Source organism: Dipodomys spectabilis, unplaced genomic scaffold, assembly GCF_019054845.1.
Source record: "Dipodomys spectabilis isolate Male_0828 unplaced genomic scaffold, ASM1905484v1 ptg000277l, whole genome shotgun sequence".
NCBI lineage: Eukaryota > Metazoa > Chordata > Mammalia > Rodentia > Heteromyidae > Dipodomys > Dipodomys spectabilis.
Genome location: NW_024870954.1, coordinates 497,591 through 523,023, shown reverse-complemented (window position 1 = coordinate 523,023; position 25,433 = coordinate 497,591). Strand labels below are relative to the sequence as shown.

General features: G+C 48.9%; 1 protein-coding gene across 2 annotated transcripts in view; it reads right to left on the bottom strand.

The window, feature by feature from the left end:
• Esyt2 (extended synaptotagmin 2) overlaps positions 1–19,845 on the bottom strand; it is a 96,372-nt gene extending 76,527 nt beyond the window's left edge. Inside the window, exon 1 of one of the 2 annotated variants that reach the window (XM_042701016.1) lies at positions 19,441–19,845. In XM_042701016.1, coding sequence (XP_042556950.1) covers positions 19,441–19,764 — 324 coding nt within the window. In that variant the 5' untranslated portion in view covers positions 19,765–19,845. The remainder of the gene's footprint in view (positions 1–19,440) is intronic. The other variant, XM_042701015.1, reaches the window with a different exon arrangement.
• Between the last annotated feature and the right edge of the window lie 5,588 nt (positions 19,846–25,433).

Sequence of the window (25,433 nt, the reverse complement as noted above, 5' to 3'; positions counted from 1 at the left end):
CCTCTGGGGAAAGGACAGGAGCCGAGGATGAGATGATCACCAATGTCTACTTAACGAAGCCTCCACCCAAGCGGAAGGACCAGGTTTGGAGAGTTTGCCTGTTGGCCATGGGGCAGTGAGCACATCAGGAGTCTGTAAAAGGGTATCAACACTGTGTGACCCTGCCCATGCCCTGCCCAATGGACAAGTCATCTGGCTGGTTGTCTATATCCTCAACAGTAAGTGTTGAGGGCATGAGAAACCACATTTGTAACTGGTTCATCAGGAGCACTGGTGGCAACCTATAACAGGAATTGTCACCTGGAGGAGAGGCACTCTTAGCAAACCTGTGCTGTCTGAACTAGTCCCAGGTAGTGCGAGAGTCACTGGACTCTGAACTGGTTTCCGCTAGAAAACTGGGCAGGGTACCCATACAGCTCCACAATCTGGTGTCCAAGAGGTGAACTATGGTGTTCAAAGTGAGATTTGAGAAAATTCTTTTTTTTGGCTTTTTAAAAATTAATTTTAATTTACTGGAAAGGTGATGTATAGAGGGATTATGGTTACATAAGTGAGGTAATGAGTACATTTCCTGTCGAACTTTGTTACCCCTCTGAGAACATGCTAAGCCACAGACAATTCAGTGTGGCTGAACTACAGATGGAGGAATGGATATGAAAACTCCAAGTGAGATATGGACATGCTAAGTAGGGCTGGCTTTATTCTACAAGGCACACAGGAACATCCAAGGTACTGGCAAGAAATATGTGAGGTTAGCATGCAAAGTGATTCTCTGCAGTGACTGATTTTCTCTGGAACTAACAGAGAACCAGGCACACAAGAGGCCTGTTCCTGAGGCGATTTGCAGGAGCATCCCAAGCCATCCACTGGCTCTGTGGCGTTTAATTTGCAAGCTGTTAGTGCACATGCTCAAGAGATATTCTCACTAGAATATATCAAACTTGAACAGAATATATCTGCTACCACATTTTAAATTCTGTTCACTAAGTAAAATCTGCTTCTCACTAATACATATTCATAAACATTTGCTCATGTTGCACACAACAGAATTTAAAGTAGCAAAAACATCAGAGAAACAGATACTTAGATAAGAGAAGCATATTGTTAACCAGGAATGGGTGAACCCATATTATTTCATTCAAATCATATTGTCCAAGTGAGAAAAAGTTACTGAAAGCTCCTTTACAGTTCCGATTACATAATCAACTTTCATGTTTACTATTTATTATCTCTGTGAACCACAAATAATCATTGTGAGGTTATTCATGTTTCTATTAAGAGTTGAAACCACCCTTATCATTTGAAAGAACAAAGGTCTATTTGATATTCTAATTTTAATGGTATTACCAAAGTTGTATGTTTAGAAAAACTAAACCAAATATACAAAATCAGAACATTTAACTTAGTCAGGAACTCTACATACAATATCTTGTTTAATGTTCACAAGAAGGCTTTGAAAGATCAATGGCTCTAACAGACTAGGAAAAATGAAATCCAGACCCAGGGGACTCTAGTCCTTCCTGTTACACCTGGCTAAAACAAAAAGGATAAAACAAATGTGTAAAATGGTCAATTTTTAATTTCTGGGTAAATATTTTCCCATCTCTAAAAGTTAACAATACAATTTGGAATAAAACTGAAGTTAGATAACAGGAATGACTTTCTTCAAACAATACTGCTCTTGGCCAGGCGCCGGTGGTTCACGCCTGTCATCCTAGTTACTCATAAGGCTGAGATCTGAGGATCACGATTCAAAGCCAGCCCAGGCAGGAAAATCCATGAGACTCTTATCTCCAATAAACCACCAGAAAACTGGAAGTGGCGCTGTAGCTCAAGTGGTAGAGTACTCGCCTTGAGCTGAAGAGCGCAGGGACAGCGCCCAAGCCCAGAGTTCAAGCCCCACAGTCAACAAAAAAAACACAGTACTGCTCTCTGAAGATCATTGTATAGAATGTGATGTATGTCATTGTATACCAATCATTGTATATCAAGATCTTGTATAGAATGGTTTGTAAATTCCACACCATAGCTTGATAGTAACAACTATAATCAGTACAGCAGCTATTTTTCGGGAAAGTAGGAAGTGCTCTGTGTGTACCTATAATTCCAGCCTTTCAAAGAGGCAGACGCTGGTCTGAAGCCAGCCCTGGGCAAAAAACCTGAGAGCCCATCTGAGAAATAACTAAAGCAAACAGATTGGGAGATTGTTCCAGTGGTAGAGAGGCTGTATAGCAACTACAAGTCCTTGGGTTCAAAGCCCCAGTACCGCCCCCCCCAACACACACACACACACAAGTGTGTACAGGAAATGCTGAAGTATGCAACACAAATTAATCCTACTGCTTACTCCTTTTTTAGGGGGAGGGGGGCCAGTCTCGGGGGCCTGAACTCTGGGTCTGGGTGCTGTCCCTCAGCTCTTCAGCTCAAGAGGAGTACTCTACCACTTGACCACGGCGCCACTTTCTGCATTTTTTCTACTTATGTGGTGCTGAGGAATCAAACCCAGGGCCTCATGGATGCAAGGCAAGCACTCTACCGCTGAGCCACCTTCCCAGCCCTGCTCACTCCTTTTTAAAAAGTAAACCTACATTAATAAACAATGTAGAAGTATTTATTTAGATATTTATTAGGTATTAATATATTAGATACAGCTGGGCGCTGGTGGCTCATGCCTGTAATCCTAGCTACTCAGGAGGCTGAGATCTGAGTATCACTGTTCTAAGCCAGCCTAGGCAGTAAAGTCCATGAGACTTTTATCTCCAATAAACCACTAGAAAAAAAAAAACCAGAAGTGGTGCTGTGGCTCAAGCGATAGAGCACTTTCCTTGAGCTGAAGAGCTGAGGGATAGCGCCCAAGCCCAGAGTTCAAGCCCCACAACCGACAAAAAAAAACAACAGACACTAGATTTAGAGAGATAACATCTGGCAAAGTCACACAATGATAACCACGTCTACTTCTATTATGATTGAAGTACTGATACCTTAATACCTTTAATTAAAAATCAATGATATGTGAATGATCACTTTGTTAGCATTTTGCTCACCTTTGGTCCTCAGCCCCTCCCATCCCTGGAGTTCCCACCATACAGCTGGCCCCTCCCTCTCTTCGCCCAGATCCACCCAGGCTCCCTCTACCTCACTTCCTTCCCTCAGACCTCCTGCTACCCAGGTGGTGCTGAAGCCATGTGTTCCCTTTGGTGGGGGGGCAGGGGGTGGGGGATATGGCTCCTCTGATGAGCCTTATAACAGTTGATCAATCTCCTGTGCCTGCCTGCCTCTGGGATGGTGGTCCCCTGGGATGGATGTATGGGACCACTTTAGCAAGTCAATCCTATTTACTTATTTTATTTAACTAGGTATGATGGTGCACATCTATAATCCCAGCTACCTGGAAGGTAGAATCACAATTTGAGGCCAGCCCAAACAAAAAGCAAGGTCCCTTCTCAATCAGTAGCTAGTATGGGGGCATTGCTCATCATTCCTGCTCTGAGGGAAGTAGAAATAGGACAGTAGTCCAGGCTAGCCCAGGCAAAAATGCAAGACCCTACAGAAAACGTAACTAAAGCAAAAAGAGCTGGGAGCACAGCTCAAGTGATAGAACGCCAAGTTCAAAACTCTAGCACCTCCAAAAATTTTTTTTGTTTACTCATATTCTTAATTCCAAGAAAGATTTGAGTTTGACTCCATCCTGAAGACCTTCAGTCACTACATCAAAACAAAACTGCAAATAGTGCTTGAAGCAATTACTGGATGCTCGAGAACAATTTTTTCACAATCTCTGACCGTGATCGGATGGAGGGAATGTCAATCATCTACCACAGCTAGGGGTCACAAGAGCCACAAGCTGAGCTCACTGACCCACCCACCCAACCACACCACACTTCTTAAGGGCAGAGCTATGAGTGCCTCCTCCTGAGCACACCAGCGGTCCTGCACTGGAAGAAGGTCTCTGATAGCCCATAGTTTTTCTCCTTGTTTTAAAATCAACAGGATAAACAAATGAACACAAAAAAACCAGGAGTTCTAAGAAAACCTGAGCTTATTCTTTTTTTAGTTTAATATCCAACCATTTACTTTTTAAATTTAATTTCTATTGTCATTGTAAAGGTGAGGTGTTATTCTTTATTAGTTATACATCAGGAAACCTGTAAACACTGGTATACATCTGTGCCTGGAAGCACACAGCACACTTTAGGCTTGAGCCAAGTCTGGGGAGACTAAAAATGAACTCAAGACTTTTAAATACTTAAAATGCTTTGTACTGTTTTATCTACAAACAAATTAGTTTTAAATTCTGCATGAAGAAAATTTACAAAAAGTTAAAACTGCTTAGAAAATGCTGGCTCACAATATACAAGGTAATCAGGCATAAATGGCTCAAGCCTGTAATCCTAGCTATTCAGGAGGTTCATACTGGAGGATGGAAGCAGGAAGTCTGTGAGACTCTTCTGTAGAATTAATCAGCAAAAGGTCAGAGGTGGAGCCGTGGCTCAGGTAATAAAGTGCCACTTGAGTGAAAAAGCTAAGGGACAGCACTAAGGTCCTGAGTTTAAGCCCTAGTATTTGAACAGGCATGCGCAGGCACACACCCAAGTGCAAGCACACATGCATGTGCAGGCACACACGCACGCGCGCGCGCGCACACACACACACACACACACAAAGACACTGGACAAAACTTTCAAGGGAAAGATTGTTAACATCTGAAAGCCTCAAGCCAGGAGTACCTTGACGGCATCTGCTACTCTGTAGACAGCTCTGCTGTCTGTGCTCGGCTGCTGAGCACAGGAGGAGAAAATGGTGGCGACAACATTCAGCTGTGTCATCTTTTCACACTTACACTTCTTTGTTATCTTTAAGTAGTTATACAAAGGAGTTACCATTTAACAAAGCAATTTATGAACTGGATTCTCTCCACCTTCCCCTCAGCCCCACCTCTGCCTTGCAAGTACCCATTTCCCAGTGCTGGGGTTTTTTTTGGGCATCGGCTTTGCCTGTCTAAGGAATTACACTATTTGAGTTCTCCCTTGAATAATAAATACACTTGCGTACATATTTACCTACAAGTTTACAAGCACGCGCACACGCACGCGTGCGCGCACACACACACACACACACACACACACACACACACACACACAGCTAGGCCCGGCTTCCTCATGGCTGTGCTGGTGGCCATACTGTGTCCTGGTGTGTAATCTTCTGGAAAATGCCCAGGCATACGAAAAGTTCACTACCATTTCCCAAACTGTTTCCCTTCAAGACCTTGATTGCAATCTGCCCTGCTCCTATCTCTTCCAGAGACTTGAGTCAGCACCCACAGAACGTACAAGAACAGGGACAAGAATCTTGAGATTAATTAATTAATATTAAAATTAATATTTCACTGATCACTGGTGGTTCCTATCTGTAATCCTACTCAGGAGGCTGAGATCTGAGGACCACAATTCAAAGCCAGACCAGGCAGAAAAGTCCATGAGACTTTTATCTCCAATTAACCACCAGAAAACTGGAAATGGCGCTGTGGCTTCAAAGTGGTAGGGCGCTAGCCTTGAGAGAAAGAGCTCAAAGACAGTACCCAGAGTTCAAGTACCAGAGTTCAAGCCCCATGACTGACAAAAAAAAAGCTATTTTTCTAAGATGCTGGGATGTTTTGTTCAGATAGTTCTATAAAGAAAACAGGACTCCACATTAAAGGTTGTAAAGAACCTAGCTTCTTTAAAAACATCTGCAAACCCTGGAATAGATCCTCATATCATCTGCAAACCCTGGAATAGATCCTCATATTATGTTCAAATTACTACTTGGCATGGTGCAAAGAATACACAAAGGATTGTTTTTATCTATTTCTAGTGTTTAAAGAGCAGGTAACCAATTGTTCACATCGTAAATAAAGTCATTAATCTCTCTAAAAACCCCCAAGGTTATAATTTTCTCAGTGGATTGTGTCAGTGTTCTGTAGAGTTGTTCCTGAAATGGTGTTACCTGACACACCAAAAAGAATGTATAGCACAACATTTCTGAAAAATTCATTTTTAAGGCTCTTGTAACAGGAAACATTTTCAAAAATCTCTTTTCAGAGAGGAGAACTTTCACAAGGGAACATGAAATAACACCAATATAAGTTCTCATCTTTGATCATAAGTATAGTAACTCCACTGACCCCCCCCCCTTCTTTTTCTTTTGTGCAGTTCATGGGACTTGAACTCAGCCTGGGAGCTATCCCCTAAGCTTCTTTTGCTCATTAGAGCCACTGCTCCACTTCCACATTTTTCAGTAGTTTATTGGAGATAAAAGTCTCATAAGCCAGGCGCCAGTGGCCCACACCTATAATCCTAGCTACTCAGGATGCTGAGATCTGAGGATCGAGGTTCAAAGCCAGCCCAGGCAGGAAAGTCCGTCAGACTCTTATCTCCAATAAGCCATTAGAAAACCGCAAGTGGCACTGTGGCTCAAGTGGTAGAGTGCTCACATTGAGCTGAAGAGCACCGGAACAGTGCCCAAGCCCAGAGTTCAAGCCCTACGACCCATTCAAAAAAAAAAAAAAGTCTCATGAACTTTTCTGCCTGGACTGGTGATCCTCAGATCTCAGCCTCCTGAGTAGATAGGCAAGTCACAGACTCTTGGCAACAGTACCCTTTTTATTTTCTTACTACAAATTAAATGGAAGCCTATCTGAGGTAAAATTGTACTTTCCTATATCATGCAGACTCCAGTGGTCTAAAATAAGGGCTGGATACTGACAAAAGATGGGAAATTAGCCATAGTGAAGAACTAGTTTGCTTAGATCAACACCATAAACTCACAGCTCCTTCTGGCTGAAGGAGAAACAATGGTAGCAAACAGATTCTTGTCTCTGCCTACAAAATGCTTAAGGGGTATTTATCTTCAATAATTCATTATGATTTCTTTGTTATACAAATGGCTACTATCTATTTTTGTAGATTAAGAAACAAAGGAAAACTGTTTTATTTTTTGTTTTTGAGCCAATCTCCCTATGTAGCCCAGGCTGATTTCAAACTCAGTCTCTTGAGTTCTGGGATTACAGCCATATGCTACCATGCCTGGCTAAAACCAATATTTATTTCTAATTCACTAAGAGAATGAATGTACACTAAATTTCGTATGTTGTAGCTATTTATTTTTGGAAGAGCTTTTGTTGCAATGCATGTGAGGAATGACAACAGATTCTAAGCCAGGACTAATATCCAAAGGCAGAGTTAAAGTTCCACTATGCAATTCCTGCACACCAGTGGCCCATCTCACCCTCCTTGTTCCCAGGGCCTCTGGAGGCCACCACTCAGAAGCAAGAAATGTCTTCAGATTCTTTGAACTGTGCCCTGTATAGAACATAAGAACTCAAAAAAATGACCAAGTATGTAGGAAAACAAACAAAGAACCAGGGACACCTTGTAGCTTGCAGCCAGAAGAGCAGTAAGGCAGCCCTCTAATAATTTACTTAATGTCTTGCATGGAAACATGTCCATGTGTGACATTTTTAAGAAGCTGAAACAGAGCTGGGAAGGTAGCTCAGTGGTAGAGCGCTTGCCTTGCATGCATGAGGACCTGGGTTTAATTCCTCAGCACCACATAAGCAGAAAAAGCCAGAAGTGGTGCTGTGGCTCGAGTGATAGTTAGCCTTGAGCTGAAGAGCTGAGGGACAGCACCCAGGCCCAGAGTTCAGGCCCATGACCAACAAAAAAAAGTTGAAACAAAAGCTAACAAAATTCTCAAGTTCTTTAGACAATGTTTTGCTACTGCTAACAAAAAAGTAAGGTCACAAAAGCAGATTATCTTGATTTAATCTTAAATTAAACTGAAGTTTTGGCATGAATTACATCAAACTCATAAATTAACATGAGCCCAAGAGAAGAAGACTGTCTTTAACACATAAGGCAATCTGGTGCTTTTCACTTTAAATTCAAATTAAATACTATTCAAAAGAACATACTAAGCCAGGCGCCGGTGGCTCACACCTGTGATCCTAGCTACTCAGGAGGCTGAGATCTGAGAATCATGGTTGAAAGCCAGCCTGAGCAAGAAAGTCCATGAGACTTATCTCCAATTAACCACCAGAAAACCGGAAGTGGTGCTGTGGTTCAAGTGGTAGAGTGCTAGCCTGAGCTAAAGAGCTGAGGGACAGAGCCCAGGCCCAGAGTTCAAGACCCACTACCAACAAAAAAAAAAAAGAAAGAAAGAAAGAAAAAAAGAAAAAAGAACATGATTGTGCTTTGACCAGAATTGTAGAAATGGAATTGTAGTTCTGAATTACTTGTACATGTCTTTTTGCCAGTCCTAAGGCTTGAACTCAGGGCCTGGGTGCTGTCTCTGAGCTTCTTTTGCTCAAGGCTAGCATGCTACCACTTGACCCACAGTACCACTTCTGGCTTTTTCTGTGTATGTGGTGTTGAGGAATCAAACACAGGGCTTCATGTTCCTAGGCAAGCACTCTACTCTACCACTCAGCCACCTTCTCAGCCCTTGTACATGTTTTATGTGGGAAAAATCCAGCTTTGTTCTACTGTCTATATGAATTGTATCTTCATATACTATATATGTATTTCATGTATATGTGTATACATACATATACACACAATCTGAGACTGAAGGCAAGGTTAAGATCCTTTAGAATTATAGAAGTGATGAGAATACCAAACTGCTACACAGCTTCATAAGTCACATCAAATTTGAAGTTTTGCTGTGAAGGTTTTTTTTTGTGGGGTTTTTTTTTTGTCCATCATGAGGCTTGAACTCTGGGCCTGGGTGCTGTCCCTCAGCTCTTCAGCTCAAGGCTAGCACTCCTCTACCACTTGAGCCACAATGCCAATTTCAGTATTCTGGTGGTTTATGGGATAAGAGTTTCATGGCTTTTCCTGCCCAGGCTGGCTTTGGACTGCAATCCTCAGATCTCAGCCTCCTGAGTAGCTAGGATTACAGGCGTAAGCCACCGGCACCTGCTGTGTGGGAAGTTTTTATTTTTAAGAAAGGTTTGGTAGTCATGTGGTAAAGTGCCATCCCTGAGCAAAAAAGCAAACCAAGGACCTGAGTTCAAACCGCATTACTAACACATACGCACACAAAGTTAAGCCAGGCATAGTGGCACAAGCCTGCAATTTCAGCACCCAGAAGGCAAATCCAAGAGGATCACAAGTCTCAAAACAGTCCAGGTAGGTAGGCAAGACCTTGTTTCAAATAAACCTAAAGGATTAACTTTACACTCTCATGTAGAGAGCAATTACCTTGAGTATTACTTTGAGAGTAAAATCAGAAACTTGGCACCCCAAAATCTGCATAAAATGAAGAAACAGTGAAGAGACCTGTGAGCCACTAAGTTATTTTTTCCTGAGAAATGGATGCTTAAGATTCCAGTACATCTGTCTTGCCACACAATCTTGCCTGCCACACTATAATGTCAGTGTGGAAACACTTGTTTTAAAACCCCACAATTTTGGGGCTGGGAAGGTGGCTCAGTGGTAGAGTGCTTGCCTTGCATGCATGAGGCCCTGGGTTCGATTCCTCAGCACCACATAAGCAAAAAGAAAAGAAGTGGCGCTGTGGCAAAAGAAAAAACAAAACACAATTTTGATACTACTGTCATAATCCAGAAAAAACCAACATGATTTATTCTATCATTTGTTGTTTTCCATATAAACTAATGAATGATAGGAAGCCTCTAGGGAAAATATTACAGACATTCTTCTCAATTCTAAAAAGCCTAAAGAAACCAATAATTAGATCCTAAGATTACCATCAAAGAATAAAAAATGCATTATCTGGTTTCTGTCTCCAATTCATCAAGGGGCTAACAAAAGGAAGTCCTTTGGGATCTGCCCCAGGAAAGGGACGGTACACCAAAAACATCCAGGCAGGGCTGCAGAGCTGGAATTTCCAGCCTCATCTCTGACCCTCTAGGACTGGAAGGACTGAGGTCAGCTGATGGGCAAGAGCCAGTTTTGTCAGTGATCTTGTCAGCATAGAGCCAGTATAGAAAAACCTAGATGCTGGGAGCTCAAGAACTGTCTGGGTGGGTAAACACACGGGGTGTTCACCAGAACAGGGGTATGCCCACCAAGGGCAAGCAGGCTCTGTGCTCAGTAACTCTCCTTGTGCATTTCTTCTGTCTGGCTGTTTCCAAGTCCTATTCTTTTTAATAAACCTGTTACATCAGAAGTGCTGTCCTGAGTTCTGTGCTCCGTTTTAGAAAATGATCAAATCTGAGAGGATTTTTAGAAATCCTACATCTGTAGTGGACTGAGAAGGTGGGCAGCGGAGCACCCCACATGCAGCCGGCTTCCGAGTGAGGCAGCCCTGAACTCCAGGACTCTGATGCTGACTCTGGTGGTTGGTGTCAGTTACATGAAATGCAGAACACCCAGCTGGTGTTCTTAGATGCAAAGAAATCCCACACCTGTGGGGTGAGAAGTGTTGCTCATAAAAAACAGTTCGGAAATCACCCCAAGGATTTTCCTTTTTTAAGTAATTATAGAAATTTCTAAAGCACACAAGTCTGTTTGCTTTTTACTGTTTCCCCTGGTTATATCTTACACAACATCAAAACCAGACGTGCAGCTTCTGCCTCCCTCCTCCATCATGTGGACTTGGAAACCACCCTACAATGGAAGCAGTGGAAGCAGAGCTGTCCTACTACAGTCCTGACTGCCTGACAGCACACCGCCTTGCTCATGACCCCATCCCCAGGTCCTGACAGCACAACCGCCTTGCTCATGACCCCATCCCCAGGTCCTGACAGCTCACCGCCTTGCTCATGACCCCATCCCCAGGGCCTGTAACTAGGAATCTCTTCTCCATGTCTACAATTCTACCATTAAAAATACACATAAATGGAACTATGTATCCTGTCATTTTTTTGTCGGTCATAGGGCTTGAACTCTGGGCCTAGGTGTTGTCCCTCAGCTCTTCAGCTCAAGGCTAGTGCCCTACCACTTGAGCAACAGTGCCACTTCCGGTTTTCTGGTGGTTTATTGGAGATAAGAGTTTCATGGACTTTCCTGCCTGGGCTGGCTTTGAACCATGATCCTCTGATCTCAACCTCCTGAGTAGCTGGGATGACAGGTGTGAGCCACCAGTGCCCTGCTCATGTTATCTTTTAAGACTGACTTTTGATTCAGCATAATGCCCGTGGTTTGCCACCCACAGCAGTAGTTTCCTCCTTTCTAATGTCAAGTGATATTCCATGGCATGATGTTTCAGTTTAACCACTCACCTAATAAATGCCGTATTGGTGGGGGTGGTTGTTTTTATTTTTATTTTTTATTTGTTGGGTCCAGTTGTGGGGCCCTGTTGTTTTTTTTATTACTATAAATTAAGCCATTGTGGCCATTTGTATAATAGTTTTGTCTGTACATAAATTTCATTTTTCCAGGGCTGGAAGGTGGCTCAGTGGTAGAGCGCTTGCCTTGCCATGCCTGAGGCCCTGGGTTCGATTCCTCAGCACCACATAAGCAAAAAGAAAAAAGCTGGAAGTGGTGCTATGGCTCAAGTGGTAGAGTGCTAGCCTTGAGCTGAAGAGCTGAGGGACAGGGCCCAGGCCCAGAGTTCAGGCCCCACGACCAGACCCTAAAAAATAAAAAAAATAAATATTTTTCATTTTTCCAGAACAAATGTCCAGAAGTACACCTGTTAAATCACGTGCTAGGGGTATTTAATCACACAATTATTTTCCTGTATTTCTAACATTTATGAGACATTTTCTTGCATATAATGATCAGGTTCAATGAAGTGATAGTAAGCACCTTCCTATAATTGTACAATTCCTACCACGATGTATCTCCAGAACTCTTTCATTTTCCTAACATATCCTATTTTACAACTGTTCATTTATTTTAATGAGATATTTCCCAAAGCAACAATAGAATCAAATAAACAACACAAGAGGCCTGGAAGAGAATTTTGAGCTCAGTTCAGAGCTTCTTGTTAGCAGACTAACCAACAAAGATGTTTCGTTTTCTCTCTAGTCCTTAAGAAGCATCTGGCTCAGTGTCACTGATAAGTGAGGGACATAGCCCAGCCACTCTTACCATTAAGGCAGTTAAAAATCTCGATGTACATCAGAATTGAAATGTCTGTTGACATGTGCTGCTGAACACAGCACAGGCCCCATATGTCTGTGCACCCACACACACATTTGCATGGAACTTTAAAACACTGCAAGAGCTGCCAGGTGAGAACTTGAGGGGTTAAAATTCAGAGAAGTGGACCACAGAGTTGAGACTGGCATTCTAAGCTGTTGTCCTTCAGGAGTATGGTATGAGAGAAGGAGAAAGTCAGCAAAAATACAGCTGAGAAACAGAAGCCAGCAGAATCTGGAGATCTGAGAGCAGGAGACAAGCGCTAGAGTCTGGGTCACCTGAGAGGCAACATCCTTAAGGGGGGCACACAGAGGAGTGTCACACTTCACAGACTTCTCTCAAGAGAAGCTGGGCACACGGGGAGGGCAGTACTAGGGTTGTTGAACTCAGGGAGGCAAGTATTTATTTAATTCTTCTTCAGATAGGGTATCACTTTTTGCCAGGGCTGGCCTGAAATCCTCCTATTTATGTTTTCTGCGTAGCTAGAATGACAGGAGCATGTCACTCTGTCCAACATTTGTCTTGTGGAGGTTCAGCCGTGGGCACTACCCCTGAGCTTTTTTGCTTACGGCTAGTACTCTACCACTTGAGCCACAGCTCCACTTCAGGCTTCTTGGTGGTTAATTGGAAGTAAGTCTCTCACAGACTTTCCTATCTCGTCTGGCTTCAAACCACAATCCTCATTCTCAGGTTTCTGAGTAGTCAGGCTCACAGGAGTGAAACCAAAAGAGCAGTGCAACTCACTTTTAAGCACATGTAATGACAGCAACACTGGCGCGAGGCAGCAATTTACAGAACGAGGTGCAAAAAAGCCTAAGAAATAATTAATGCCAATTGTTTCAACAGTCTGACTAGATTTACAGAGCACAAACTACACGCAAATGCACTATGATAGACACTATAGTAGATATAAATGGGCCAGCTTTACTTCATGACCTCTCATTTTCTAAGTTCAGGTTCAGTGTTACAGAAAATTGTATCTAGGGCTGGGAAGGTGGCTCAGTGGTAGAGTGCTTGCCTTGCAAGCATGAGGCCCTGGGTTTGATTCCTCAGCACCACATAAACAGAAAAGGCTGGAAGTGGCGCTGTGGCTCAAGTGGTAGAGCACTAGCCTTGAGCTGAAGAACTCAGGGATAGTGCCCAGCCCAGAGTTCAAGCCCCACAACCAACCAACCAAAAAAAAAGAAACAAAGAAAAAGAAATACCAAACCATGGGCTTGGGTATGTGGCTTAGTGGTAGAGTGCTTGCCTAGCCTACACCATATAAGCAGAAAAAGCTGTGAGTGGCATTGTGGCTCAAGTGGTACAGTGCTAGCCTTGACAAAAAGAAGCTGAGGGACAGTGCTCAGGCCGGCCCTGAGTTGAAGGACTGGGAAAAAAAAACAACAACATTATGGAAGATAAAGTCTTAGCAACACAAAATACACACACAACAGTGAAACAGAAAGGAAGAAAAACTCAAGGCTCATTTGTTCCAACTCCAGCTGCAGTGGGGGAGGGAGGTGGCACAAGGCACCTGTGCAATAACTCAGACCACCACTGCACACCATGACTTTGTATTCATTTTTTTTTAATCAGTCATGATGCTTGAACTCAGGACCTGGCCACTACCCCTGACCTTTTTCCCTCAAGGATAGCGCTCTACCTCTTTGAGCCACATCTTCATTTCTGGAGATAGGAGTCTCATGTACTTTCCTGCCTGGTCTGGCTTTGAACTACAGTTCTCAGATATCAGCCTTCTAAGTAGCTAGGTTTACAGGTGTAAGCCACTGATGCCCGGCTCCACACCATGATTTTTTTTTTTGGGGGGGGTCGGTCATGGGGCTTGAATTCTGGGCGTGGACGCTGTCCCCCAACTCTTCAGCTCAAGGCGAGCGAGCACTCTACTGCTTGAGCCACAGCACCACTTCCAGTTTTTGAGTGGTTTTATTGGAGATAAGAGTCTCACAGACTTTCCTGCCCAGGCTGGCTTTGAACTGCGATCCTCAGATCTCAGCCTCCTGAGCAGCTAGGATTACAGGCGTGAGCCACCGTCGCCCAGGGCCATGAATTTTAAAACTAGAATTACATGCAACTTTGTTCTGACCAACTAATAATATCCTAAGTTTAAAGCCTTGCTCTCCTCATTTTCATGTCTCTAAATAACCTGAAATGCAGCGCAATACCTCATATTACCTGAAACACAGCACATATCTTAACAATATTGGCCAAGTAAATAAGTAAATCCATAAAAATTAATTTTAAATCCCAACATATAGATGATAATTCGTAAAATGTGGTATCTAAAAAATTCACCAAAATACATAGTTTACTTTTAAAAAAAGATACAGGACTTATAATACTTAAAAAGAAAATCGGGGGGCTGGGAAGGTGGATCAGTGGTAGAGTGCTTGCCTTTCATGCATGAGGCCCTGGGTTCGAGTCCTCAGCATCACATAAGCAGAAAAAGCTGGAAGTGGCACTGTGGCTCAAGTGGTAGAGCACTAGTTGAGCTGAAAAGCTGAGGGACAGCACCCAGGCCCAGTGTTCAGGCCCCATAACTGGAAAAGAGGGGAGGGGAGGGGAGGGGAGGGGAGGGGAGGGGAGGGGAGGGGAGGGGAGGGGAGGGGAGGGAAGGGAGGAAAAAGGAAAGAAAATCAGTGACAGGAGAAAGATACCTATAAATAAAACATTTTTATTGATCTCTTGTAAAAGACAACCATTAGCTATAAGAACTATTCCCCACCCATTTCCAAAGAATACAAGGTGTCTCAGTTTAAGGTACAATAAAATAATTGAGAGTAAAGGTGAACAGAGTAATTGAAGAAAGTTAGGTGGGTAGGAGTAATTGAAAGTTAGGTAGGTACTGCTAGCTACTGTAAAAGTTCAGGACACAAGAATTCAATAGAACAAGCAATAATCCCGCTTGTAAGTTTTCTGGGAATTAAAGAAGAGAATGATATTGCATTATGCTATAGTTTTCCTCTTCTGATGTCACAAGTTTAGATCTAAATACATCCCACTTTTTTCTTCTTCTTCCCAGGCTAGCTTTGAATCACAATCTTCAGGTCTCAGCCTCCCGAGTATCTAGGATCACAGGTGCGAGCTACTAGTGCCCAACCAATGTCTGCATTTTTAGTAATACTTAGTAATTAAGATATAATTGAAGCCAGGCAACGGTGGCTCACAACTATAATTCTGTGCTGAGATCTGAGGATCACAGCTCAAAGCTAGCCCAAACAGTAAAGTCCATGAGACTTGTATCTCCAATTAACCACTCAAAAACCAGAAGTGGTGCTATGGCTCAAAGTGGTAAAGCTCTAGCCTTGAGCAAAAAGAACTCACAGACAGCGCCCAGGCCCTGAGTTGAAAGCCCAAAACCTAAATAAATAAATGATATAATTGACTATCCAAGCCACTTATTTAAGTGTAAAATTCAATATTCTTTTTAAGTACTTCACAATATTTATTTCAAGATTAAATGCTGTGACCATTATCTCATAAAAGGCTCAGGAAAGTCTAGAGGTTCATTAGGCTTAATAACAAAACTAAAAATAGTAGTAAGTTTTCCATACCTGTTTCTTTACAGTATTGAGATTTATATGTATAAATACATATTTATAAGCTATATAATGTATCTTAATGCATACTTATATTTGACATATTTTCTCTCTTTTTTTGGTCGGTTGTGGGGCTTGAACTCTGGGCCTGGGCACTGTCCCTCAGCTCTTCAGCTCAAGGCAAGCGCTCTACCACTTGAGCCAGAGCACCACTTCCGGTTTTCTGGTAATTAATTGGAGGTAAAAGTCTCATGGACTTTCCTGCCTGGGCTGGCTATGAACTGTGATCCTCAGATCTCAGCCTCTTGAGTAGCTGGGATTACAGGCATGAGCTGCCAGTGCCCAGCTTTCTCATTTTTATACAAGGAGAAGAACATTAATCTGAAACAGAAATATACTAGAACAAGAGCATACAGGCCACAGGATGCATATATCCCAACTTTACACCTAATTTTATAGTATCCACAACAACTGAAAGCACCTATTTGCTGCTCATTTTCATCAACATTGGGGCACGCTGTATTAACTTACTGAACTGTCACAGTCCTGTCTTCCTTGGTAACAGCCACAGTGTCAGCATACACCAGAAACCCAGCAGCTCACATCTCACATGCCAGTTCTCAAACTGTGGAATCACTCTGAAATCTGCAGGCTAAAGTGGCGCTCAATTTAAAATAAATTAACTTGGTATCCTCAATCCTGTTACAAGTATTCACAAAATTTTAGGAAGTAGTAAGTCAATGATTAAAACTTAGAGAAGAGGCAAATCCTTTCTGTACATGATACCACAATACATTATTTTTATCTTGTTCTTAAACAGTATGTATTACATTTAGGCTACTGATAAATTCTCTTAAAGCTTCCCAGAAGAATGAGAGGAAAGTTGTCCACAAAATACATTTGCACACAATAATATGGAAGAACTTATCCAAAGAAACTAAATTTGCTTTAATTCTTAATTATCCAAATATCTGAGTACTAAAAGAATAATTGGGGGCTGGGAAGGTGGCTCAGTGGTAGAGGGCTTGCCTTGCATGCTTGAGGCCCTGGGTTCGATTCCTCAGCACCACATAAACAGAAAGAAAAAAGCCAGAAGTGGCGCTGTGGCTCAAGTGGTAGAGTGCTAGTCTTGAGCTGAAGAGCTGAGGGACAGCACCCAGGCCCAGAGTTCAGGCCCCACAACCGGACCCAAAAAAAAAAAAAGAAAAAAGAATAATTGTCAAAACAGTAAGGTAAGCTGGTTACCAATTGATCATATCTATAACCCTAAATATTCGGGAAGCTGAGGTCTGAAGATTGTGATTTAAAACCAACCTAGGCAGACAAATAAATACAAGAGATGCTTATCTCCCATTAACGAGCAAAATGCTGAAGCTAAAGGCTCAGATGTAGAGCACTAGCTGTGAGTGTGATACAGCCAAGTTCAGGCTCTAAGTTCAAGACCCAATACCAGCAAACATGAGGGAAAAAAAAAACACCAGTTAAATAATACTATACATGACAAGTTTGGTTTCTATATTTTGAAACCTTAACATCAACATTTAATGACAACAGTAAAAATAAGAGTCACACATCTTAGCTATATTAAGTTCTAATTTTTCAAATATGCAAAAATGGAATATTATCTTCATTCATCTCTGTAAACATTTTTCAAGGTAGGTAGCAGTAACTCACTTCTACAATCTGAGATACTTGAGAGAGCCAGCCAGGGCAGAAAAGTTTGAGAGACTCTACCTCCAATTAGCAAAACTGAGGTGTGCCTCAAGTGGCAAAGCATCAGCCACGAGCTAAAAGCAGAGTTCAAGTACCAGGGCACACGGATGGACGGACAGGGACAGGGATGGACACAGACACGGACACACGGACAGACAGACACAGACACAGACACACACACACGAATATTCTTCAGAGTATAATTTTCTACAGCCCCCATTGACACAGAGGAGTCACTTCTATAATAAAGGCTTAAAGAGCCAGAAGAATTACTCAAGCAGTGGAACACATGCTTTGCGAGCACAAAGCCCTGAGTTCAAACTCCAATGACAGCGAAACAACCACAAGACTATCCTCTACGCGTCAAGCCGCCCAGGTCTTTCCCTGGGTAGAAGAAAGGAAGTGAAAGACGAGTTAAGCGGCGAGGGCAAGCGCGCCTCTCCCGCAGGAACGAGGCGCCTTCCAGGCCAGCGTCCACGGTTTCCCGGCCAGTCCAAGAAAAGCCACCAGCACACGCACGCAAAGGCAGGCTGGGCTGCCCAGGGCGCCTCTCCACTACTCGTGTGTGTTGTCGGTCGTGGGCTCGAACTCTGGGCCTGGGCGCTGCTCCTCCGCTCGTCAGCGCTGAGCCACCTTCCCAGCCGGGCTGCGGTGCGGTGCGCAGGCCCCCGGGCGGCTGGCACCGGGCTCCCTCCCGCCTCCCGCCTTCCGCCGGGGCCGGGGCCGGGGCTCCCTCTCGCCTCCCCGCCGGGGCCGGGGCCGGGGCTCCCTCCCGCCTCCCGCCTCCCCGCCGGGGCCGGGGCCGGGCCCGGGGCTCCCTCCCGCCTTCCGCCGGGGCCGGGGCTCCCTCCCGCCTCCTGCCTTCCGCCTCCCCGCCGGGGCCGGGGCCGGGGCTCCCTCCCGCCTCCCCGCCGGGGCCCGGGCCGGGGCTCCCTCCCGCCTCTCGCCTCCCCGCCTGGGCCGGGGCTCCCTCCCGCCTCCCCGCCGACTCGCCGGGGCGAGTTGGGAAGCCGGGGCGCTCCGGCGCTGGTGCGGAAACGGCTGCAGAACCGGGCCAGGGAGAGCGACCAGCCGGCCCCGCCCGGGGCGGGTGAGGCGCGGGAGGGAGGGGGGCGACGCGGGGAGAGCGCGGCGCTGACCGGACCCGACGCCCGCACCCCGCCCCACCCCGGGCCGGGGCCGGCAGGGGAGCCGGGCCGCAGGGAGGGGACTGACCCGGAGGAGCCCGACCTGCCGGCCACAGGTCTCGGGGCCGGGTCCCGGGGTCGGGTCCCCGGCGGGGTCTCGGGCGGGGTCTCGGGGTCGGGTCCCCGGCGGGGTCTCGGGCAGGGTCTCGGGGCCGGGTCCCCGGCGGGGTCTCGGGGTCGGGTCCCCGGCGGGGTCTCGGGGTCGGGTCCCCGGCGGGGTCTCGGGGTCGGGTCCCCGGCGGGGTCCCCGGCGGGGTCTCGGGGTCGGGTCCCCGGCGGGGTCCCCGGCGGGGTCTCGGGGTCGGGTCCCCGGCGGGGTCCCCGGCGGGGTCGCGGGCGGGGTCTCGGGGCCGGGTCCCCGGCGGGGTCTCGGGCGGGGTCTCGGGGCCGGGTCCCCGGCGGGGTCTCGGGGTCGGGTCCCCGGCGGGGTCTCGGGGTCGGGTCCCCGGCGGGGTCTCGGGGTCGGGTCCCCGGCGGGGTCCCCGGCGGGGTCTCGGGCGGGGTCTCGGGGTCGGGTCCCCGGCGGGGTCTCGGGCGGGGTCTCGGGGCCGGGTCCCCGGCGGGGTCTCGGGCAGGGTCTCGGGGCCGGGTCCCCGGCGGGGTCTCGGGCGGGGTCTCGGGGCCGGGTCCCCGGCGGGGTCTCGGGCGGGGTCTCGGGGTCGGGTCCCCGGCGGGGTCCCCGGCGGGGTCTCGGGGTCGGGTCCCCGGCGGGGTCCCCGGCGGGGTCTCGGGCGGGGTCTCGGGGTCGGGTCCCCGGCGGGGTCTCGGGCGGGGTCTCGGGGCCGGGTCCCCGGCGGGGTCTCGGGCGGGGTCTCGGGGCCGGGTCCCCGGCGGGGTCTCGGGCGGGGTCTCGGGGCCGGGTCCCCGGCGGGGTCGCGGGCCCGGGTCTCAGCCCCCGCCCCACGCACTCACCCAGGCCGGCAGGTCGCAGGCGCGCACGCCCAGGCGCACCGTGCGCTCCTCGTCCTCCAGCAGCGCCAGCGCGCGGCACAGGCGGCTGGCCTTCAGGCCGCGGCTCCGGCGGCACCAGGCGAGCAGCCCCAGCGCCAGCAGCACCCAGCTGAAGCTCAGCCCCAGGTAGCCGAGCGCGTACACCGGCAGCAGCAGCGCGAAGCTGCGCGCCAGCTGCGCCAGCAGGCCCGGCACGTCCACGCTGAGGGCGCCGCCGGGGGGCTCGGGCGCCGGGCGGCCCCCGGCCCCGCCGGCCTCCGAGCCCGCGTCCCCAGCGCCGCTCATGGCCAGCCGCGCGGCACTGCCCTCGGGCCCGGGCGGGCGCTGCGTTCCCGCGGACGGCAGCCGGCTGGGACTGGCGCGCCAGCGCCCCTGAGGGGAACGGCTGGCGCCGCCCCTGCGCGCCCGCCGGCCGCCCGTGACGTCATCGCGGCGCGCGGCCCCGCCCGCGGACGGGCGAGGCGCTGCGTCCTCACGCCCGCGCGACCCCGCCCATCTGCAGCGCGACGCCGGCGCCCCCGCACGCACGCCCAGCGCCGCCGTGGGTGGGCGAGTCGTGACGCCATCGCGCCGAGCCTCGCCCCGCCTCCCGCGGGCGGCGTCGCACGCCTCGCGCAGCCTCGCGCAGCCTCGCTCGCCCCGGCCGGGCCCCGCCCCGCCCCGCCCCAGGCCCGCCCCGGGCCCTCCGCCGGGGGAGGGGTCGCGCGCGCGGGCTCGCTGCCGAGACGCCTCCCGCGGGTCCCGGTCTATTTCCGTGCGGCGCGGCCTGCCGTGGGCGGGCGGCGGGGCGCCTGCCTGCACGCCGCGCGCGTGTGTGCGCGTGCGCCCGGCCAGGGCCTTCCCTTTCCCTGCCCGCGCGCCCCGCCTCCGCGGGCGAGCGCCCGACTCCTGCCGGCTTCGGCCGCGAGCGGCGGCCTCCGCGCGTGGACCACGGCCGGGTCCCTCCGGCACCGCGGGGAGAGCGGGGAGCGGCCCGGCCTCTGCCCGCCAGTCACCGGACCCCGGCCCGGAGGCCGCTCCTCACCTCGGAGGTCACGTCGGAGGCCACTTCCTCACCTCGGAGGTCACCTCGGAGGTCACTCCTCACCTCGGAGGTCACTTCCTCACCTCGGAGGTCACCTCGGAGGTCACTTCCTCACCTCGGAGGTCACTCCTCACCTCGGAGGTCACCTCGGAGGTCACTCCTCACCTCGGAGGTCACTCCTCACCTCGGAGGTCACTTCCTCACCTCGGAGGTCACTCCTCACCTCGGAGGTCACTCCTCACCTCGGAGGTCACTCCTCACCTCGGAGGTCACCTCCTCACCTCGGAGGTCACTCCTCACCTCGGAGGTCGCTTCCTCACCTCGGAGGTCACTCCTCACCTCGGAGGTCGCTTCCTCACCTCGGAGGCCACTTCCTCACCTCGGAGGTCACCTCCTCACCTCGGAGGTCACTCCTCACCTCGGAGGTCACTCCTCACCTCGGAGGTCACTCCTCACCTCGGAGGTCGCTTCCTCACCTCGGAGGTCACTCCTCACCTCGGAGGTCACTCCTCACCTCGGAGGTCGCTTCCTCACCTCGGAGGTCACTCCTCACCTCGGAGGTCACTCCTCACCTCGGAGGTCACTTCCTCACCTCGGAGGTCACTTCCTCACCTCGGAGGTCACTCCTCACCTCGGAGGTCACTTCCTCACCTCGGAGGTCACCTCGGAGGTCACTCCTCACCTCGGAGGTCACTCCTCACCTCGGAGGTCGCTTCCTCACCTCGGAGGTCACTCCTCACCTCGGAGGTCACTCCTCACCTCGGAGGTCACTTCCTCACCTCGGAGGTCACTTCCTCACCTCGGAGGTCACTCCTCACCTCGGAGGCCACTTCCTCACCTCGGAGGTCGCTTCCTCACCTCGGAGGTCACTCCTCACCTCGGAGGTCACTCCTCACCTCGGAGGTCGCTTCCTCACCTCGGAGATCACTCCTCACCTCGGAGGTCACTCCTCACCTCGGAGGTCGCTTCCTCACCTCGGAGGTCACTCCTCACCTCGGAGGTCACTCCTCACCTCGGAGGTCACTTCCTCACCTCGGAGGTCACTCCTCACCTCGGAGGTCACTTCCTCACCTCGGAGGTCACTCCTCACCTCGGAGGTCACCTCGGAGGTCACTTCCTCACCTCGGAGGTCACTCCTCACCTCGGAGGTCACCTCGGAGGTCACTTCCTCACCTCGGAGGTCACCTCGGAGGTCACTCCTCACCTCGGAGGTCACTTCCTCACCTCGGAGGTCACCTCCTCACCTCGGAGGTCACTTCCTCACCTCGGAGGTCACTTCCTCACCTCGGAGGTCACCTCGGAGATCACTTCCTCACCTCGGAGGTCACTTCCTCACCTCGGAGGTCACTTCCTCACCTCGGAGGTCACTTCCTCACCTCGGAGGTCACCTCGGAGATCACTTCCTCACCTCGGAGGTCACTTCCTCACCTCGGAGGTCGCTTCCTCACCTCGGAGGTCACTCCTCACCTCGGAGGTCACTTCCTCACCTCGGAGGTCACTCCTCACCTCGGAGGTCACCTCGGAGGTCACTTCCTCACCTCGGAGGTCACTCCTCACCTCGGAGGTCACCTCGGAGGTCACTTCCTCACCTCGGAGGTCACCTCGGAGGTCACTCCTCACCTCGGAGGTCACTTCCTCACCTCGGAGGTCACCTCCTCACCTCGGAGGTCACTTCCTCACCTCGGAGGTCACTTCCTCACCTCGGAGGTCACCTCGGAGGCCACTTCCTCACCTCGGAGGTCACCTCGGAGGTCACTCCTCACCTCGGAGGTCACTTCCTCACCTCGGAGGTCACCTCGGAGGTCACTCCTCACCTCGGAGGTCACTCCTCACCTCGGAGGTCACTCCTCACCTCGGAGGTCACCTCCTCACCTCGGAGGTCACTTCCTCACCTCGGAGGTCACTCCCTCACCTCGGAGGTCACTTCCTCACCTCGGAGGTCACCTCGGAGGTCACTTCCTCACCTCGGAGGTCACTCCTCACCTCGGAGGTCACCTCGGAGGTCACTTCCTCACCTCGGAGGTCACTCCTCACCTCGGAGGTCACCTCGGAGGCCACTTCCTCACCTCGGAGGTCACTTCCTCACCTCGGAGGTCACCTCGGAGGTCACTCCCTCACCTCGGAGGTCGCTTCCTCACCTCGGAGGTCGCTTCCTCATCTACTGAGATCACACCACCCTCCACAGTGCGAGGCTTCCCCGGTCTGAGGTCACTTCCTCATCCTCCACAGTGCGAGGCTTTCCCGGTCTGAGGTCACTTCCTCATCCTCCACAGTGGGAGGCTTCCCCGGTCTGAGGTCACTTCCTCATCCTCCACAGTGAGAGGCTTCCCCGGTCTGAGGTCACTTCCTCTTCCTCTGAGGTCACTTCCTCATCCTCCACAGTGAGAGGCTTCCCCGGCTCTGAGGTCACTTCCTCTTCCTCTGAGGTCACTTCCTCATCCTACCAACCACAAGTTTTTTCACTGCTGAGGCTCATAGTATCCCACCGTGAAGGCCGCACTAGCTTCAGAAGCTGTGAGATCTTAAGAGTATGGAGGCTAGAAGGCCGTTCTCCCAACATAACCTGTTTCCTGGAGATGTCCGTCAGTCCTGGCTTACCTGGAATTCATATTTCTATTCCAGGTATGGGCTAATTCACCCCTAAACTGCTTGGAGTCTGAGGGGTAGACTAAGGTTTATACAAATTGTAAGTTGTTTATTACAAGTATACAAAATATTGTCACATGTTATACCTTACTTGCTGCCAGTACTTCCCTGTATGAAATGCAATGAAGACCTTGGTTAATGGAACCTTGGGATCTGAACCTGGCAGAAGTCTTCAGTCCCCTAGGACTCCAAATCTCAATTCTAGGGTCCAGTCTCCATTATTGCCTTGCCCATTGTCAGGTTGTGATAGACATTGAGACAATATGAAAAATAGACAATAACCCAGTATTTTATATATGTACATTGATAACACGTATATATTTGGTAAAATACAATGTATTAAATTTGAATTCAGCTATTTTTAACTTTAAAAGTGCAGCTACTAGGAAATATGCCATCATGGGCTGAGAATGTGGCTTTCTAGCAGAGTGCTTGCCTAGCATGCATGAAGCCCTGGGTTTGATTGCTCAGTATCACATAAACAGAAAAATCCTCAAGTGGTGCTGTGACTCAACCAGTAGGTGCTAGCCTTGAGCAAAAAGAAACTCAAGAACAGTGCCCAGGCCCTGAGTTCAAGCCCTAGGACTCGCAAAACAAAATCAAGAAAATATGCAATCATATATGTGATTTACCCTGTATCACAACCAGAAAACATGGTTATAATTGTTCATTACTCACCTTGAACTTGTGCTCAAACTGTCTGCGCCTTTCAAAGTGCTCTTCCCTAGCCTATCTTCCTGGTTATTTATACTTACAGATTTAACCACGGTGAACCCTTTTTAATCTCATTGCTCCAGGCACACTTTGTCACTTCTTCTTCTTTTTTTTTTTGAGGGGGGGCGGTTATGGGGCTTGAACTCAGGGCCTGCACTCTTCAGCTTAATGGGAGCGCTCTACCGCTTGAGCCACAGCGCTACTTCCGGTTTTCAAGTGGTTTATTTGAGATAAGAGTCTCACAGACATTTCTGCCCAGGCTGGCTTTGAACGGCGATCCTCACATCTCAGCCTCCTGAGTAGCTAGGGTGACAGGCGTGAGCCACCAGTGCCCAGCAGACATTGTCACTTCTGCAACCAAGTCTTCTTATCTCCTGCATTTTCACATCTTTTAATAGCTGCTTGCATATTTTTTCTTCACTCTTAGGAGCCATTAGAGGTCCAGATAAGGCTTTATTTTGTTTAGCATTTTAACATTTGTTTCTATCAAGTTCAGAAAGTTACTGGTGAATAAAGATGATAAAAGAAATGTTATGACTTAGAACATAATTGATGGTCAAATCAGATATTCAGAAAATAATTTAAGTCCTGTTATGGCTAAAACTCCATTTACTCTGCGAATATGGTGGGGCTTAGTAGGGAGACCAGGAAGGACTAGGGTTTAAGCATTGTTAGAGAAGTTTTTCCTAAGGAGAAGGTTAATTTCAAATTTCATGTTAGATTTTTGTTGTAAGAACTTTTTTTTTCCTGGCAGTGGCAGCACAAGCTGTCACAGAAAGCTGGTTAGCTCCTAGATTGTCAGTGTCCCTGTTCACGAAGCTGGTGGACTGGGGCCGTGGTTCCCAGACTCTGGGACTGAGCAGTACTGCTGAAAGACTCTAGTCCCCTAGGATACTTTCGTCAACGGGAGGGCGCCCCAGAAAACTCAGACTCCAGGCCGGGAGATGCAATAAGCAAGAGGAGTTTATTTGACGTTTGCTCAAAGGGACTCTCTGTCCCGAGCAGACAGGGAGCCCCGAGCAGTGGCTACAAGCCTTTTTAAAGGCAAAAACCACAAGATTAACGCATAACACAAAGCATCCCATGATTGGTCCATTTAAAGGTCACCATATACACCAACAATCACTTTGCCACGCGGGAAATTTTGTAACACTCTTTGTAAAATGACTGGCCCATGGTTGGTTTAAGGGGGGGTTACATGGTTACAGGCCCATGATTGGTTGACACTTGGCTCAGCTTGTGGTCTTGCCAGGTGGTCGTTGTCAAGGTTTGTCCCAGGGATTGCTTAATTAATCTGGAACTGAAGAACATGTACTATCTATAACGCTGTCCTTGTCCTGGGTGGGCTGATATCGGGACATCTGGGCCGGCCAATATCCCTGAGCCACTGCCCAGTTTTATCTCCCAGGGAAAGGGGGTCTGAATGCAAGCATGTTTACAGAAGCAAAATCAGCAGTTAGCTAGTAATGGTAATGGTAAAGTGAGGTTTTTAATCTTTCACTGCCATAGCACTGGACCCGGCATCCGGCATGTCTTGGGTGCCGGTCAGTCCTTTCCCTGTCCTGTCATC